This window comes from Gracilinanus agilis, chromosome 6 (assembly GCF_016433145.1).
Source record: "Gracilinanus agilis isolate LMUSP501 chromosome 6, AgileGrace, whole genome shotgun sequence".
Classification (NCBI taxonomy): Eukaryota; Metazoa; Chordata; class Mammalia; order Didelphimorphia; family Didelphidae; genus Gracilinanus; species Gracilinanus agilis.
In genome coordinates this window covers 177,887,496-177,902,857 of record NC_058135.1, presented here as the reverse complement: position 1 = coordinate 177,902,857, position 15,362 = coordinate 177,887,496, and the positions used below count along the sequence as shown (strand labels likewise).

The following is a 15,362-nucleotide window of genomic DNA, read 5'->3' as shown; positions in this document are numbered from 1 at the left end:
TCTGACTGCACAAAAAACCCTATAAATACTTGGGCTGTAGAACCACTGAAATATCATCAGAGGTCCTGGACTCCAATGATAAAGTTCTGATACCACAATGGGCTTTTAAGGGTCAAGAGGAGGAGCTAGCCTGTGAGTCTCTGTGTGCATTTGGGGTGGCAGTTTAAGATGACCCCAAAACAGACATTTATTTCATTACAATATGGCATCATGAAGCCATTTTCAATGAAACCAACATCTAGAATTGAAAGAAGCCTTGGATTAGTTTTATTTGAATAGGTTCTTGTGGCTGTGTGTCAGGGAAATGTAGTCAGGAATGTCTTTCTGCTTCTTCTCTACTGTGACCCCTCTGTGAAGGTGGCAATTCAGAAAAGCTCTGATTGGCACCTTTCACAGAAAAGGCCTAGATATTGATTAGTGAGTGGGAACAACAGCATTTTTCTGAAGGTTTTTTTTAGATCTGTATTTTAAAAAATAATATTTTTCTCCCAATTACATGTAAAAACATTTTTTAAAATTAAAATTTTTTTTGAGTTCTAAATTCCCTCCCACCCTTCCTTACCATCCCCTTCCTTGAGATGGTAAACTATCTGATATAAATTTTACATCTTCATAAAGTTTTATTTTATTTAAGCTAAGAGAAAGCATACTCATGTATGTAGTGTTATTTTGTTAGTAAAAAGTTTAGTTATCCATAGAAGTGATAGGACCTTAGAGCTAAGAAGCCATCAGTTAATAAGCATTTATTAAACTTCTACTATGTGCCCAGCACTGTAAAGCATGAAAGGGAATGGCTTTCAGTGACAAATAAGTGACCAGAAGAAGGAGGGTGCCAGCACTGTTTATTGTATAGGGAAGTGACTTGGGCTTTCAAAGTATCACATTTGGCAACTGGGGTGAAGGAGGGTTAAGGGAGGGGAGAGACCTAAAGCCAAGATATCTTGAAAGAGACCATTGCAATAGCGAAGGCAAGAAATAATTGAGCTCTTCAAGGACCATGTTTTCCATTTCTTTTATAATCTTCATAGTGGCTAGTATAAGAGGTATTCAACTATTTTAAGTGTCATGTTTGCCATGTATTTTTTCTAGGTAGGAAAGGTCTCTAGCCATTCATTTAACACAAGTACCAAATGGTTGTTTATTTCCTTAAGCTTGTTTTAGAAGTTAAATTCTCAGGGCAAGGGATTTTAGTATTTCACTTCATTTTTACAATACCATATATGAGACTTTCATGATGTTGCTGTTGATGATCATTTTCAGTCTTGTCCAGTCATTTCAGATTTTCTTAGCCAGGATACTGGAGTGGTTTGCCGTTTCTTTCTCCAACTCATTTTACAGATGAGGAAACTGAAGCAAACAGGGTTAAGTGACTTACCTGGTCACACAACTACTAAGTGTTTGAGGTCAGATTTGAACTCAGGAAAATGAGTTTTCCTGATTCCAGGCCTGGCACTCTATTCACTGTGCCCTCTATCTGATGTAGATTTGGCCACTGAGGTACTTCAGTTTGTCTTATCATTTGGCCAATAAACAATTATTAAGAACCTGCTGTGTGTCTAACATTATGTTAGGTAGGGTTTCTGAGTGTTTCATACAGAGATATGCAATAGGTACCATTGTCCCTATCCTCCAGTAGCATACAGTCTGAAAAATAAGGCATACATGCACAACATCAAGGGATGGTACAATTAATTGCTAAATTGTGCAGAGTAGTTTGTAAGTGCTATAATGAACTCAGAGATGAATCATTGTGGGCTGGAGTAGCAGAAGGTCCTTAAAAAATGAGTCAAGTGTTATGGTATTAAAATATTGGTTTTGGGTTTGTTTTTTTAATCACATGCCAAAAATAAGCAACCCTTGCCTGATAACATCACTACTGATGCTTGGGGTAGATGGGAAAATAACACTAGGTGGTAGGGAGAAGGCAGAACTACTCAGCTTTTATTTGGCCCTGGTTTTCTTTTCCAAGGAGAATGATTTTTTTTTTTATCAGAAAAGGAAAATGGCTAATAAGTAGATGAAGCTCAACTTTAGTAGGAATACAGTGACAGGATTCCTAGCTGCTCTTGAGCAATTCAAGTCACTTAGTCCCAAACAAACCATAATCCAGAACATGAAAGGAATTGTTGGGTGTGGTGGCTGAGCCAATTGTCAGTGACTTTTGAAAAATCATGAAAAACAGGATAGATGCACCAGGAATGGGCAGCCTGGAGGCCAGAGAATTTGACTTTGATTCCTGACATAATTCTAGAAGGTATTATTAAAGGAACGGTTAGTGAGCATATACAAAGGAATCAATAACCAAAAAAGGCCAGTAAGACTTCCATCATTTGCCTTAGAAGCTTCTCCCATTGTACCACATCCCCCTTTTGGGGATCCAACTCAGGACCTTCAGCTTACAAGAATGATGTGCTGCCTACTGCCCTAAAGAGTCACTTAGCTTTTACCTTAGGGTTGGTCCATAATTCAGTCTGAAACTGCTAGCCTGAGATTCCCTTCAGGGTGGATTCTCATGGGAACAGGTAACAAGTCCGAGCTTTGGGGTCTCCAACTTATAAGCTAGTTCTAAAACTTGGTGTTCATCAGTCTTACTAGGCTACAAGTTTGGGGTCTCTAGGTTCCACGTTGACATATGTTAACCACAGATTATACCAAACTAATCTTGTTCCATCCCTTGGTGGATGTACTAAGTCTGGGTAATACTGTAGAAATAATTCACTTAAATTTTAGCTAAGAATTTAGAATATTCCCTCATCCTATATTGGTATAAAAAATGGAGAGATGTGGGCTAGCCTAATAAGTGTGGAGTTGGTTGAATAATCCCACCCAGTAGCTCAACATCAATCTGGAAGAAAGTCTCTGGTGTCATGCCTTCAGGACTTGTGTCCTATTTAATATTTTTATTCAAAGACTTAGATTTGTGTCAGAGACATCGCTCTAATGTTAGCACCCTCTCAGATAAGGTTCAGTGTTGGGACAAACTGAGGCACTCCTAAGTCATTGACTATTAACCTTAATTGTCTCAACATAGCAAGGATTTCCAACAAGGTTTCAGTGGCACTTAGCTTTTCTAGCAGAGATGCCCTTTGTCTCCCTTTAGAAGGAAATGTGACTGGTAAACAAGATAAGGGATAGAACCATAACTTGATTTAATTTACCCTTTACCTTTTGATTTACATCACTTTTTCATATGGTTATTGATTGCTTGAATTTCTTCCCTTGAAAACTGCTCATTCATATCTTTTGGTCATTTATCTATTGGGGAATGGCTCTGGTTCATCTATATTTGTATCAGTACCCTATATATTCTTAATATTAGGCATCCACTGATGTGTTTGGGGCATTCTTGTACCCCTGGATGATCAGAATGTTACAACGGGGAAAACCAAGGCCAATCAGGCCCCAGTGACAGCTTTGTCTTCTTGATGGGTAAAGCTAATCCCTGTTGTGAGTGGGAAGAAAGAAGGTGTGTTAAGAGGATGCTGGCTTTCTCATAAGATGCCATACTTATCAAATGGGCATATGTTGAGATCTATTTATCATCTCTGATAAGGACAGCTTAGTTGATAAGAAAATAACAGGACACAGGTGATGATCTTGACTGTTAACTCACAGCTGCTTCTCCGAAGTGCCATTGAGTCACAAGTTTATTATATATGAAAATTCAAACTCCCTTTCACCCACAAGCACAGAGTTTTACAGCTCGGTAGTCATTGCAATTAGTTTAGACAACACACAGAAACCTCAGAAATTTCAAGGTGAAGGTAAGAACCAGGCTGGACCTTCAGCTGCATGATTATCAGCAAGCTAAGTCTGAGAATACTTTTCTCAGGGGCAAATGCCCCTGCTAAACTAAGGTTTTGGCTTTGGCTACATTTCTGTCCAAAGGGGAAGAATATTAACCTCTTGACTACTGGTTTGCTAAGAGCTTAAAGCTTTTCAATAAGGCCACAGTACTTTTCAACAAGAAAGGATGTGAATCACAAAAGGGGTCAAAAGAGAAGTCTCAGATTTTTATCTATTCTCTTAATGGCTTCCCACAGGCATAGGGCTCAAAACTCTGAAAAGTGGATCATATAAGTATCAAAATCAGAATCTAGGAAAATCTTAATAGTCTGGAACAATGGGACCAACTTGATGTGATAAAATTTAATGATAAATTTAAATATACAGGACCTCAAGTTTAGAGATGGAAGAGACTTTATCTAAATCCAGCCTCCTCACTTTATGTATGAGAAAATGAGGGTCTAAAAGCTTAATTGACTTTTAAAAATTTATCAAAAACTTACTGTTGAACATTAATCGATACAGCCATCTAAAACTTTAGTAACCACCTATCGCTAATTTAAGTTGTATTTCTAGAATTACTCATGAAGAGTTTCACTTATATTTTCTAGTATTACTCATGAGTAGTTTCACTCGTACAGAGTTAAAGAGAAGTAGATCTGCCAAACAGAATGAAGGTTTAAAGATCTAGATTGATTTTTGAAGAAGTAATGTTTGACTTCACTCAATAATCTCAACAATACAGATCATATCTGAGAACCCAGAAATTAGAAGGAAAAGGTTTCTGAGCAGCCAGAATAGTTGCTTAGAAAACCATATGTACTTTACGTGTAGGAAAGCCCCTCAGTCCTCATTTCAAACATATTTTTAAAATGTTTTTATTCTGAATGTAGCATTGTTGTGGGGGACTTGAGGGTGAACCCCCAGGGTTCAAGAAGGGTACTTTTTGCAAGAATGCAAGACTCTGAAACTTAGCTTAAAAATAAAAAGAGAAATATATTAATTTAGAAGGTAATGTTGAATCTGGCCAAGAGGACAGCATAGGTGGAAGACTTGTCTCCTAGGTGGAATAGCATAGATGGAAAACTGCTCCCCGATGACATCAGGTCTGGGGTCTTTATACCCTTTACAGCAGTGAAGACATGATTCTAGAGTCATATGCACTGAGGCACCAGGGGTGAGGGGGTGGGGGTGGGGGTGGTTTGGTCATCTGACTGAGGTCTGCCTGAAGACATAGGGGGTGACTATCATAGTTTAGAGGACAGATGGATGTTTGAGATACAACTTGATGGCATCAAGGAGGTGTATCTTTCTGTCCATTTCAAATCTAAAGGACCATCCAAGGAGGATAATCTTCTCTGGGTCTTACCAGGATGGTCAGATGTTTTGGGTTAGGAGTCATAAGAATGTAAAGGAGCAAAGGATTTCCCTGCTTACAGTTTGCCTGAAACATTTCTATAGTTTTGGGGATACAATGCCCATGCCAACACCAAATAAAACAAACATTTTAAATACAGAGTAGAACAGAAAAAGATGGTATGTGAGACTTCAGATCTATTATGCACAGCTTACTTTACCTTATAAGAAGATAATAAACTTAACATGTCATTTTCAAAGCTCTTTTCCTTCTAATCTACCTTCTGTTCTCTTCTGTGCATTAAAAAAAAAAAGTTTCAATATCATTGTCTTTTTCTTTTTTTTCATAGTTCTTTTGATCACTTTCCCCTTCCTTTCCCCCACCCATCCCCAATTTGGAACAAATTTGCATAATCAAACCAAACAAATTTTCATATTTGTCTGAAAATGTATGCTTCCATTTGCACTTTGGAGCCAACACCTCTGAAGAGCAGGAGAATACTTCGCCATACATCTTCTGGAATCAGGATTGGTCTTTCATTTATTAGAGTTCTTTCTAAGCTTTTCATTTCAAATATTGTTATTATATAAGTACGTATTTTTCTTCCAATTGACTTTGATTACTTAACAATTTCCTCATTTGTAAAAAAGGGAATAATTCTTCCTTCTGCCCTTCCTCTTTGCTTCTTAGAATTGCTGTGAAGCCTTTTCTGACTTCCTTCAAATCTTGATAGTAGTGTCTCTCTTACCCTCCCCCCCCCAAAAAAATTACCTTTTAACCTTATATTTATTTTGTACATATTTTATATCTATGTGTGTATTTTGCATCAGCTTATATTATTCACATATATGCTGTCTTCCTCAAAAGAACGTAAGCTTCTTGAGGGCATTAAATTTTTCATGGTTTTCCTCGTGACCTCAGTGCCTAGCATAGTCCCCGGAACATAGGAGTCACTTAATAAATGCTTATCATTTGATGATCAGAAGGAATAATGTATAAGAATGCTGATGTTTCTTTCTAGGAGACAAATAGGATCTATGACAATCAGGAAGATAAGCCAGAAAAAGAAATTCTAATCCCTTTAATGAATATTGATGCAAAAATATTAAATGAAACGTGAACTTTATCGGCTAACGTAGCACATTAAAAAGATTATATACCCTCACCAAGTTTTGTTTATACCAGGATCACAGGATTAGGCCAATATTAGAACAACTATTAACAAGTAATAGATCATATTAGAAACAAAAAATTAAAGTCATGCAATTTTATCAGCAAATCAACAGCAAGCTTCAGCTTTGTTATTTTAAAAATGCCAGAAAGCAGAATGATAAATGGACCTTTTCTTAATATGTTAAACACTATCTAAAACTAAACACTAGTATCATCTTTAATGGGGAATCATTAGAGACCTTTACAGTAAGACAAGGGTAGAACAGTTTATGACCACTGTCTCCATTAATGCTTCATATGGTTCTAGAAAGTCCTCTATAGCAATATAAGAAAAAATAAACTATGCAAATAAATACAGGCCAAGAAGAAACAGGATTATTGCTTTTGCAGATTATTATTAAGGTTTAGAAATCCTAGTAAAAATTATTGGAAATAATAACTTCAGTAACATAATAGGACATAAAATAAATCCATAAATATTGTTAGCCTTTTAGTATGTTATCAGTAAAACCTAGCAGGAAAGGGGGAAAATTGATTGAAATTTACTACAGAATGTACAAAGAATCTGGGATTCCAATTACCAAGACACATGGGAATGATATTAATATAACTCCAAAACTAAAGAATTAAAGGATGAACTAGAGAGGAATCAATTGTTTATGACTGCAATATAACTGAAATTACTATACTATCTACCTTAATTTACAGACTCACTAACATACCAAGCTGCCAAAGAATTACTTTATAGAACTAGACCAAACTATAATAGAATTAATTTCAAGAATCTCAAGGGACATAATGGGGCAAAAAGGTTGGAAGCAAGAGAACTTAGCAATGCTAGATCTCAAACTGTACTATAGACTCTAATCTTAAATTATTTGGTACTGCCTTAAAAAAGGATAAATCGATAAGTGGAACAGATTAAGTACAGATCCAGAAGCAATTAAACCAAAGCAGCATAGTGTTTAATAAAACGAGGGACAAAAACTACTGAGGCCAAGTTGGAAAAAACAACTGGAAAATATGATAGCAGTCAACAGAAATTAGGCTTAGATGAGAGCTCCCATGATATGCCACAATAAATTCCAAATAATCACAAGTTCTAGATATAAAATTTAAGAATTATAGCCAGGTAGCTGGCAATTGTTGAAGGGAATATGGAAAGCAGTCACATTAATAGACTGTTGAGGGGGCTTTCAAGTGGTTTGCCTATTCTGGAAAGCAATTGGACCCACATCCAAAGTCACCAAACTCTTCGTATCTTTTAACCCAGTGATACCACTATTAGGCTTGTATCCCAAAGAGATTTAAAAAAAAATCTAAATGTACAAAAATATTTTTAATAAGTATGGAATTGGAAGGAAGGTAGATGACCATCATTTGAGGAACGACTGAAGAAAATTATAGCATATGAATATAAGTGGAATATTATTACTTCAGAGAAACCTGGGAACACTTGTATGAAATAATGCAAAGAAGAAGTGAACACAACCAGGAGAACTATTTAAATAGTCAAAACTCCAAAAGGCTGACAGAGAAGCATTCCTCCCACTTCTTGTGTGCAGAATAAGCTGTACATTTTTGGACGTCACCAGTACAACACAAATTTGTTTTGCTTCACTGACTAGGGATTTTGTTTGGAAGGGGGTGGTATAGTGACTGATTAAAAAAATAAATAGAAGAGCATGAATGAGACTTTTAAACATATACAGAAGAGAGCAAAGGGGATGCGTTTAGAGGGGATATAGATATAAGCAGGGCCATGCTGGTAAAACTGTACTAGATTCATAGTTTCATTTATATAACCCCTTTTCTAGCATATGCATATAGAAATGCATTGAATATATAGAAATATATGTGTAGAGAGAGAATATGCATAGAATATATTTTAAACATATAAATTTAATATATGAACTTGTTTTATGACACGCAAATATTTAATTTTCTTTCTGGTTCTCAAGTATTTTATTTTATTATTATTATTTAGTTCTTAAGCATTTTAAAAGTAATAATGATAATGTGATAACTGACAAAATCAGTAGTGGTGGGGTGGTCAGCAAGGAGGGAAGGATCCTTATAAAGCTGACCCAGGTGCTCTCAAAGGACAATGAATATCCAGAATCTACTCGGCACACAGGCTTCAGCATAATATAATAATTCATCATGGTCCTAAGTGATCCAACAAAAGGAATTATTTAGAGAGGAATCCGTTTTAAAAAAAATTTTTTTTAATAGTTCTTACCTTCCATCTTAGAATCAATACTATTTTGATTCTAAGGCAGACAAGTGGTAAGACCTATGCAGTGGGGGTGGTGGGGGGGGTTAAGTGACTTGCCCAGGGTCACACAGCTAGGAAGTGTCTGAGGCCAGATTTAAACCAGGACCTCCCATCTCTAGGCCTGACTCTCTCTCCATTGAACCACCAGAATATGTGATTCTAAAGCAAGAGATTGGGGGCAGTTGGTTGGCTCAGTGGGTTGAGAGCCAGGCCTGGAGATGGGAGGTCCTAGGTTCAAATCTGGCCTCAAATACTTCCCAGCTGTGTGACCCTGGGCAAGTCACTTAACCCCCCATTGCCTACCCTTACCACTCTTCTGCCTTGGAGCCAATACACAGTACTGACTCCAAGATGAAAGGTAAGGGTTTAAAAAATAAAATAAAATAAAAATAAAAAATAAAGGCAACCCTTACCACTCTTCTACCTATAAGTCAATACACAGAAGTTAAGGGTTTAAAAAACAAATAAAGGCATAAATGTTTAATTAAAAGCTTTCCATCAAAAATGGTTTAGATTGTTTTCAAGTGTGTACTTACAGGAGTAAACCTTAATTTACTTGGAAAAGTCATTTATATGAAACATGTGATATCATTATCATGCAGATGAAGGTCTGCAGTCATTGAGACTCATGTTTGAAAAATTAAAAAGTCATTTCAGCCGTTGAATGTGTGACCACAAAATCTTCTCCATCGCCCTACGTTTAGCTAAGCCAGGGAGCAAAGCACGGGGCACCCCACGTCCTTGCTGCGCCGGGGCGCCTGGGCCTCCTTCTCCCCCGAGGATGACGTTCTTTCTCTTCCCCCTCCAGGTGGCCAACGGCAAGATCCAAAGCCTGCAGGGCACCATCGAGACGCTGTTGGCCAACGAGAACCAACTGAAGCAGACGGCCTTGGCCTTAGAGCTGGAGAGGGCGACCCTTCTGCGCACCGTGGAGGAGCTCCACAAGAGAGCCGCCCAGCTGGGGAACGGAGAGCTGGGGCCGGGCCCGCCGGGCCTCCCCCACGACGCGCCCTGATGGCGGCGGCCGCCCAGCGAGGCAGGAGGAGGGGGACGGGAAGAGAGAAGCGTGTTTCTCAGGGAGGAACCTCTTGCTTTGGTGATCACGGGAAGGCTTCTCACCTAAAATCAATGCGGTTTTTTAAGAACTGGGGAGGAGGGAGAGACGAGCAGTGATGCCCCTTTCTTCTTCCTCGGGCCCTAAGTCATCTCTGTCCCCATCCACGCCATTCACTATACTCTGAAGCTTTAGGTAGACAAGAGCCTTTGATATAAATAAATGCACTTTTATGTTATACTGTGTTCCCGCCTTGTGCTTCAGCGTCCCCACCTGCAAAAGAGCGTGCAGAACGCCGAGGTTCCCAAAGCCAGAAGCTCCAGAATCTTAGATTTCCTTGTTGACGGTTCATGGGGCGGGGGAGGGGTGGTTGTCATTTTTCTATAAACCTATTTTATTAAAGGGTGGTTTTTTTGTCGTCCTTGACTATTAACGCCCTTTAGCGCCACTGACCAACGTTTCATGAAAATAGCGTCCATTTAAATTTCTACCCCATCCTTCTGACTTTGCCCAACGTCTCTGACATGCGCAGCTTCGGGCAGGGGCTCTAAATCCATATTCCAAGGCGTCCTTTATCATGTATTTATGCGTGGCTGGGCCAGGCCTCCGTTTGTGCCCATCCTGTTCCTTGGAAAACAGCATTCTCGGATACTTCAGATGGAATAGGAACTCTGTTGCCTTTTAGTTCCACGATGGTAATGACCACGAACACTTACACAGCCCTTCAAGGGGACGAAGTACCCTCACACAGCCGTCCTGTTCGGTAGACGGTATTAGGAGAGTTCTTGCCATCTGAAAGATGTGAAAACTGAAATTTGGAAAAGTTCAGTTATTTGCCCATTGGCACATGACTAACATCTTTTACAATCAAGACTTACACCGAATTCTCCAGCCTAAAAGTGCAGCATCCATTCCACCACCTTGTACTACCTCTCCCCACCTAGACTTCTTTCTTCCCCTCAAAAAATGTAACCAAACTAAATTAAGTACATGCCTTCTTTAAAGTACACCTTTCAGCTTAGTCTCTCTGTGTGGCAAAGGACTCCTCATCATGAAAATAATTCTCAGGATAAAAATATACTTTGTGTGGAAAATACCTACGGATACTTGATTATTGTGATATCATGTAGGGCCTCCCAAAGACGTATCTAAAAGAATGTATTGACTCTGTAAAGCATTAAGTTTGGAGAGGAACCGTGGAAGTTTAATCACTTCCCCTTTTTGCTTTAATTTAATGACTCTTGGTCTTTTACATTTTGAAAGCACAGTATTTCTCTCCTATGCCCAGAAGATTCCTTCTGCCTCTCACTGAGTTAATTTGGAAAGAATCTTTGGAGAAAAAAAACCCTGGAGAGTTTAAAAAAAAAAAAAAGAGCCGTAGCCTTGGCCTCAGATATCACATAACTACTATTTCAGTAAGATAAAAGTTTGGTTTCTTCTGCTCTTTTCCTCCTGAGAAAACTCCCAGGAGTTCCCATTTGAGGGCTTCTTTCTCCCTCATTCATTTTACTCTCTGAATGTAACGTCTAGACATTTTGGTACCCCACTACTCAATTACATTGACTTTTGACTAAGGAAGCAATAAAACAATGAAGTATCCTCACCAGTATTGATGTGATTTTTGTTTTTTGTCTTGTCTTATTTGGAATTTTAAGCCCAGGAATGGAATACCATACAAGTTCCTCAGGAGTCGTCTTTCTGATTTAAGAATGAAAATAATTCAAATATCACACTTCCCTTTTTCTCCTCAACCAGTCCCTTCTCTCTCTGTATCCCCCAAACTTCCTTCTTTCCTTGCAATAACTTTTGTAACATTTAGATTGGAGTGAAAGAAAAAAGTGAATATATCGGTGGGTCATAGGAAGCAAGTGAGAGTGAGCATCATAAACCCCAGATCCACATGACTCCAAAAGGCAGGGCAGAGAATGTTTGGGTCTCCTACTCTCCCTTTCTAAGGTTGGTTCATTTATTCAGTCTGTCAAAAAAAATTAAAAGCATATTTTATTCCTAAAACTGCCACATTCTGGGAAAGATAAAGAGAGAAGTTGGTTTCTTGCTTCCCTGATCCATATCTAATTTGGGAATGAGGGGCTGTTTCCTGAATTCCAGTACCTGAGTTAGCCTTCATCCCTAAGAAATTAAAAATGGAAGATGTTTTCAGTGAGTAAGCCTCATGGTTGAAATCTGGAGTGAAGACTGAAGACATTGGGTTTTGACAGAATCTGAGCTTGTTTTGAATTTTCAAGTGTGCTGTGCTCTTTCTCGCCAACTTCCCCTTTTTGTCTTTGCTTTGCAAAAACCCTATTACACAGTAATACTTCTGGGAAACCAGGTCATTACACAGGGCCACAGAATCCTAGAGCTGAAGCCGACCTCAGAGGACCTCCAGACCAACTTCGTGCTCTGTAAACATCACTTTTCAGCTTCCCCACTGGAAGTTTTTCCTTTTTTGAGTTCTTTCCTGACATCTCTGGAAATGATTGGAATTAGAGAAGGGTGGAAAAGTTTGTATTATGGGTTTGTGTGTGATTTCCGTCATGGTTCAGGCATTTTCCTGTCATATACCTGGCACCAGGGTACCCAGTTTTGACAATTCCAATTTTCTATACAGACAAACAGCATTAATTTTCCTGTGGTCTAGGCTTCAAAGCCCACAGAGTTCCACCTTCATAGTTCCAGATATTTGTGGCAGGTGGTGATGGTGGAAAGTTCCACCCATCTGGCAGGGGACTGTGGCTTTTACCATATAGATTAGTTGGCTGGTGTGGACACACTTGGCACACCCATGCACATCTGTGTTTGAACATTCCATCCCTGTCCTTGTCCTTGGGCAGGATCTTGGTGTTGCTGTGCTCAGCAAACTATAGTTTAGTAAGGTAGAAAGGAGCTAAATAGTATTATGGTAGGTTAAAAATAGGAATCCCATGAATCATTTCATTTTATAATTAAAATGCCCATTTATTAGGACAACTACAAATAACCCTGACAGTCTGATATAACTTTAAGTACTATTGTTGCTGATACAAGGAAATTGTTTTTAAATCTTCTGACCCTAATGCCCTACCATTCTAGTTGTTGCTGCTTCTCTCATTTTCAAAATCAAACCATTTTTATTCATTTTCTTTTGTCATTTTCCTCCTTGCTTTCCTTGATTTTATGTCTCCCTAAACCAGTGGTTCCCAAACTTTTTTGGCCTACTGCACCCTTTCCAGAAAAAATATTACTTAGTCCCCTGAAAATTAATTTAAAAAAATTTAATAGCAATTAATAGGAAAGATAAATGTACCTGTGGCCATCACCACTCCCTGGATTGCTGCAGCATCCACCAGGGGGCACCCACTTTGGGAATCACTGCCCTAATTCTTTTAATTATATTTCTGCTGGTACATTTCCTCTAACTTATGGAAAAAGATATTTTGTTTTATGTTTTTCACACCTAGGTATCATGTAAGAAGGCATTCTGGAAACATGGTTCTGGGGATAAAAACATGGAGACCAGGCTACTTCGGACTATAGTAGATAATATAAAATATGGGTCAGTGTTAGAGTAGGTGTAATGCAAAGATGCAATAAAGGCTTTTGCCCTTTCAAAAGTTAATTGAAAACTTCTGGCAGTTAAACCTTAGAATCCTGACAAATAGTCAGTTGGTTCCTGAGGCTTGAGGAGAGTGGAAGGACCAAATGGAGCTCTGCCTTTGGCTTTCGGCTTTGCTTTTGGCCTGTGCCTTGTCTCTGGACGATTTGAATTTAGCTAATTTTCTCTGGACCTCTCCCTGACCTTCTCCATACTATTCCCCTGTTACCTTTCTTGTTTTTCCTGTGGGCTCTGGGAAGAAGGGTGGATTTTGGATTTTAGTGAATAGACTTTGTGGATTAGTTTCCCTATAGGCAAGTAGGAATGATTTAGTATACCCTCTACTTTAAAAGCAGCCAAGTCTTCCTTGGCTGAGAGAGCAGTTTCTCTCTCAGTCTAACCCATTCCTGTGACCCTCCCTCATCTTGAGTTTCTCCCTAGTGGCTGTCAAAAACCCCAAACTCTTCTCTCCCTCTGACTAACCCTGAACATTAATAAATCCCCTTGTTATCTAATCAAACCTTCTGGTGAATCATTGTGTTGAAGAATTAGGCAAGGGTTGAAAGGGAAGGAATTACTCTCTTTTACTTCTTGAGGGAACTGGAGGCATCCATCTTGGGAGGAAGTCATTGCCTGAGACTTCTTCCTGGATCGTCATCAGTTTCAGTGACAGGGAGGAGCCTTGCAACTCCTCCATTGAGGATTTGAGAAACTGACAAGAAAGCCCCCAAGTCAGATTTAAACCATTTCTGACTGGCCCTATTCCTTGTGTCTGTAGAAGTACCTGTCCTGCCTGGAAGGGTTCAGCCTATTTCTCCCCAGTGTCCTTCTGTCCCTAGGCCGAGTGTCTAGTCTGTGTTAGTTGCCTCCCTGAATACCTCACCTATACCCTTACCATCCGAATACCGCCTTGTCCATTCCTCCCTAAACTTAGCCATTCCTTTCATCCCTCCTCCTAATACCTACCTTCATCTTGTTCCTCCCTTTAACCTAAAGATTCTAAGATTACCCCATATATTCTTCATAACATAAGTTAGGGTTTGAATCTGCCCAATTATATAAATACACACACACACACACACACTACCACCACTTACCACCACCATGTGAAATCTTCTTTTGTTTCCAGTTTATTTGATCCATTTTCTTGTTGCTTCTTAGTCTGCTTTATTGGTTCATAATTTGTCTCCCAGCCCTTAAGTATAGCTATCCCAAACGTTATATCCAGGGCTCTCTTTTTCTTTCCATTCTTTGTATTTTCATCTGACAGTGTCTTTCACATCCAACTTTAATCACACCCTTGAACCTCAGTTCCAAAGCTTGCCTGCTCTACACTCCTACCATAAATCCCATGGATACTTCAAACTCATCATGACACCAAGCTAATGGATAGCTAATAAACAGTATGATAGGATCCAAAGAGATCTTAAAAGGGTAAAATATTGGGCTGAATATAAAAAGATAAAATTTAGTAGGAACAAATACAAATTCTTAAACTAAGCACCTCCCAGAAAATCAGCTAAAATGCTGAATGATGGATCGTGTAGATAACAGCTTGAAAAATATCTGGCAATTTTAGTAGACTGTAAGATAAGTATATCTGCCAGCAGTGTCCTGTGGCAGCAAAAATAAAAAAAAACTGGAGCAGTTAGGAGACTCAATAAAGAGCCAGTCATAGAGATAGGAGGTCATTCAAAACTGACTTCAGATACTTCCTAGCTGTGTGATCCTGGGCAAGTCACCTAACCCTAACTGCCTATCCCATATCACTTTTCTCCCTTGGAAACAATACTTATTTAGTATTGATTCTAAGACAGTAGGTAAGGAGGTCCTAGGTTCAAATCTGACCTCAGACACTTCCCAGCTATGTGACCCTGGGCAAGTCACTTGACACCCATTGCCTACCTTTACCACTTTTCTGCCTTGGATCCAATCAATACGCAGTATTGACTCCAAGACTGAAGGTAAGGGTTAAAAAAAAAATAGATAAAATGCTAAACTTTATCTTGAATTTCATTGAGAGGCATAGCCAAATTCCAATTGAGGTGTTGGTACGAAAAAGATATAAATCTCTCCCATATATATGCTAGCAAAGATTTAAAACATCAAATAATGATTAAAAGTCCAGAAAATCAATAGT

The 15,362-nt window shown here is 38.8% G+C and overlaps 1 protein-coding gene across 5 annotated transcripts in view; it reads left to right on the top strand.

The window, feature by feature from the left end:
* The window catches only part of TBC1D1 (TBC1 domain family member 1), a 315,182-nt gene extending 305,296 nt beyond the window's left edge, over nucleotides 1-9,886 (top strand). For all 5 annotated transcript variants that reach the window (XM_044681366.1, XM_044681365.1, XM_044681364.1 and 2 more), the window contains one exon: nucleotides 9,403-9,886. In XM_044681366.1, the coding sequence (XP_044537301.1) occupies nucleotides 9,403-9,609 (207 nt within the window). In that variant the 3' untranslated portion in view covers nucleotides 9,610-9,886. The remainder of the gene's footprint in view (nucleotides 1-9,402) is intronic.
* The last annotated feature ends 5,476 nt before the right edge of the window (nucleotides 9,887-15,362 follow it).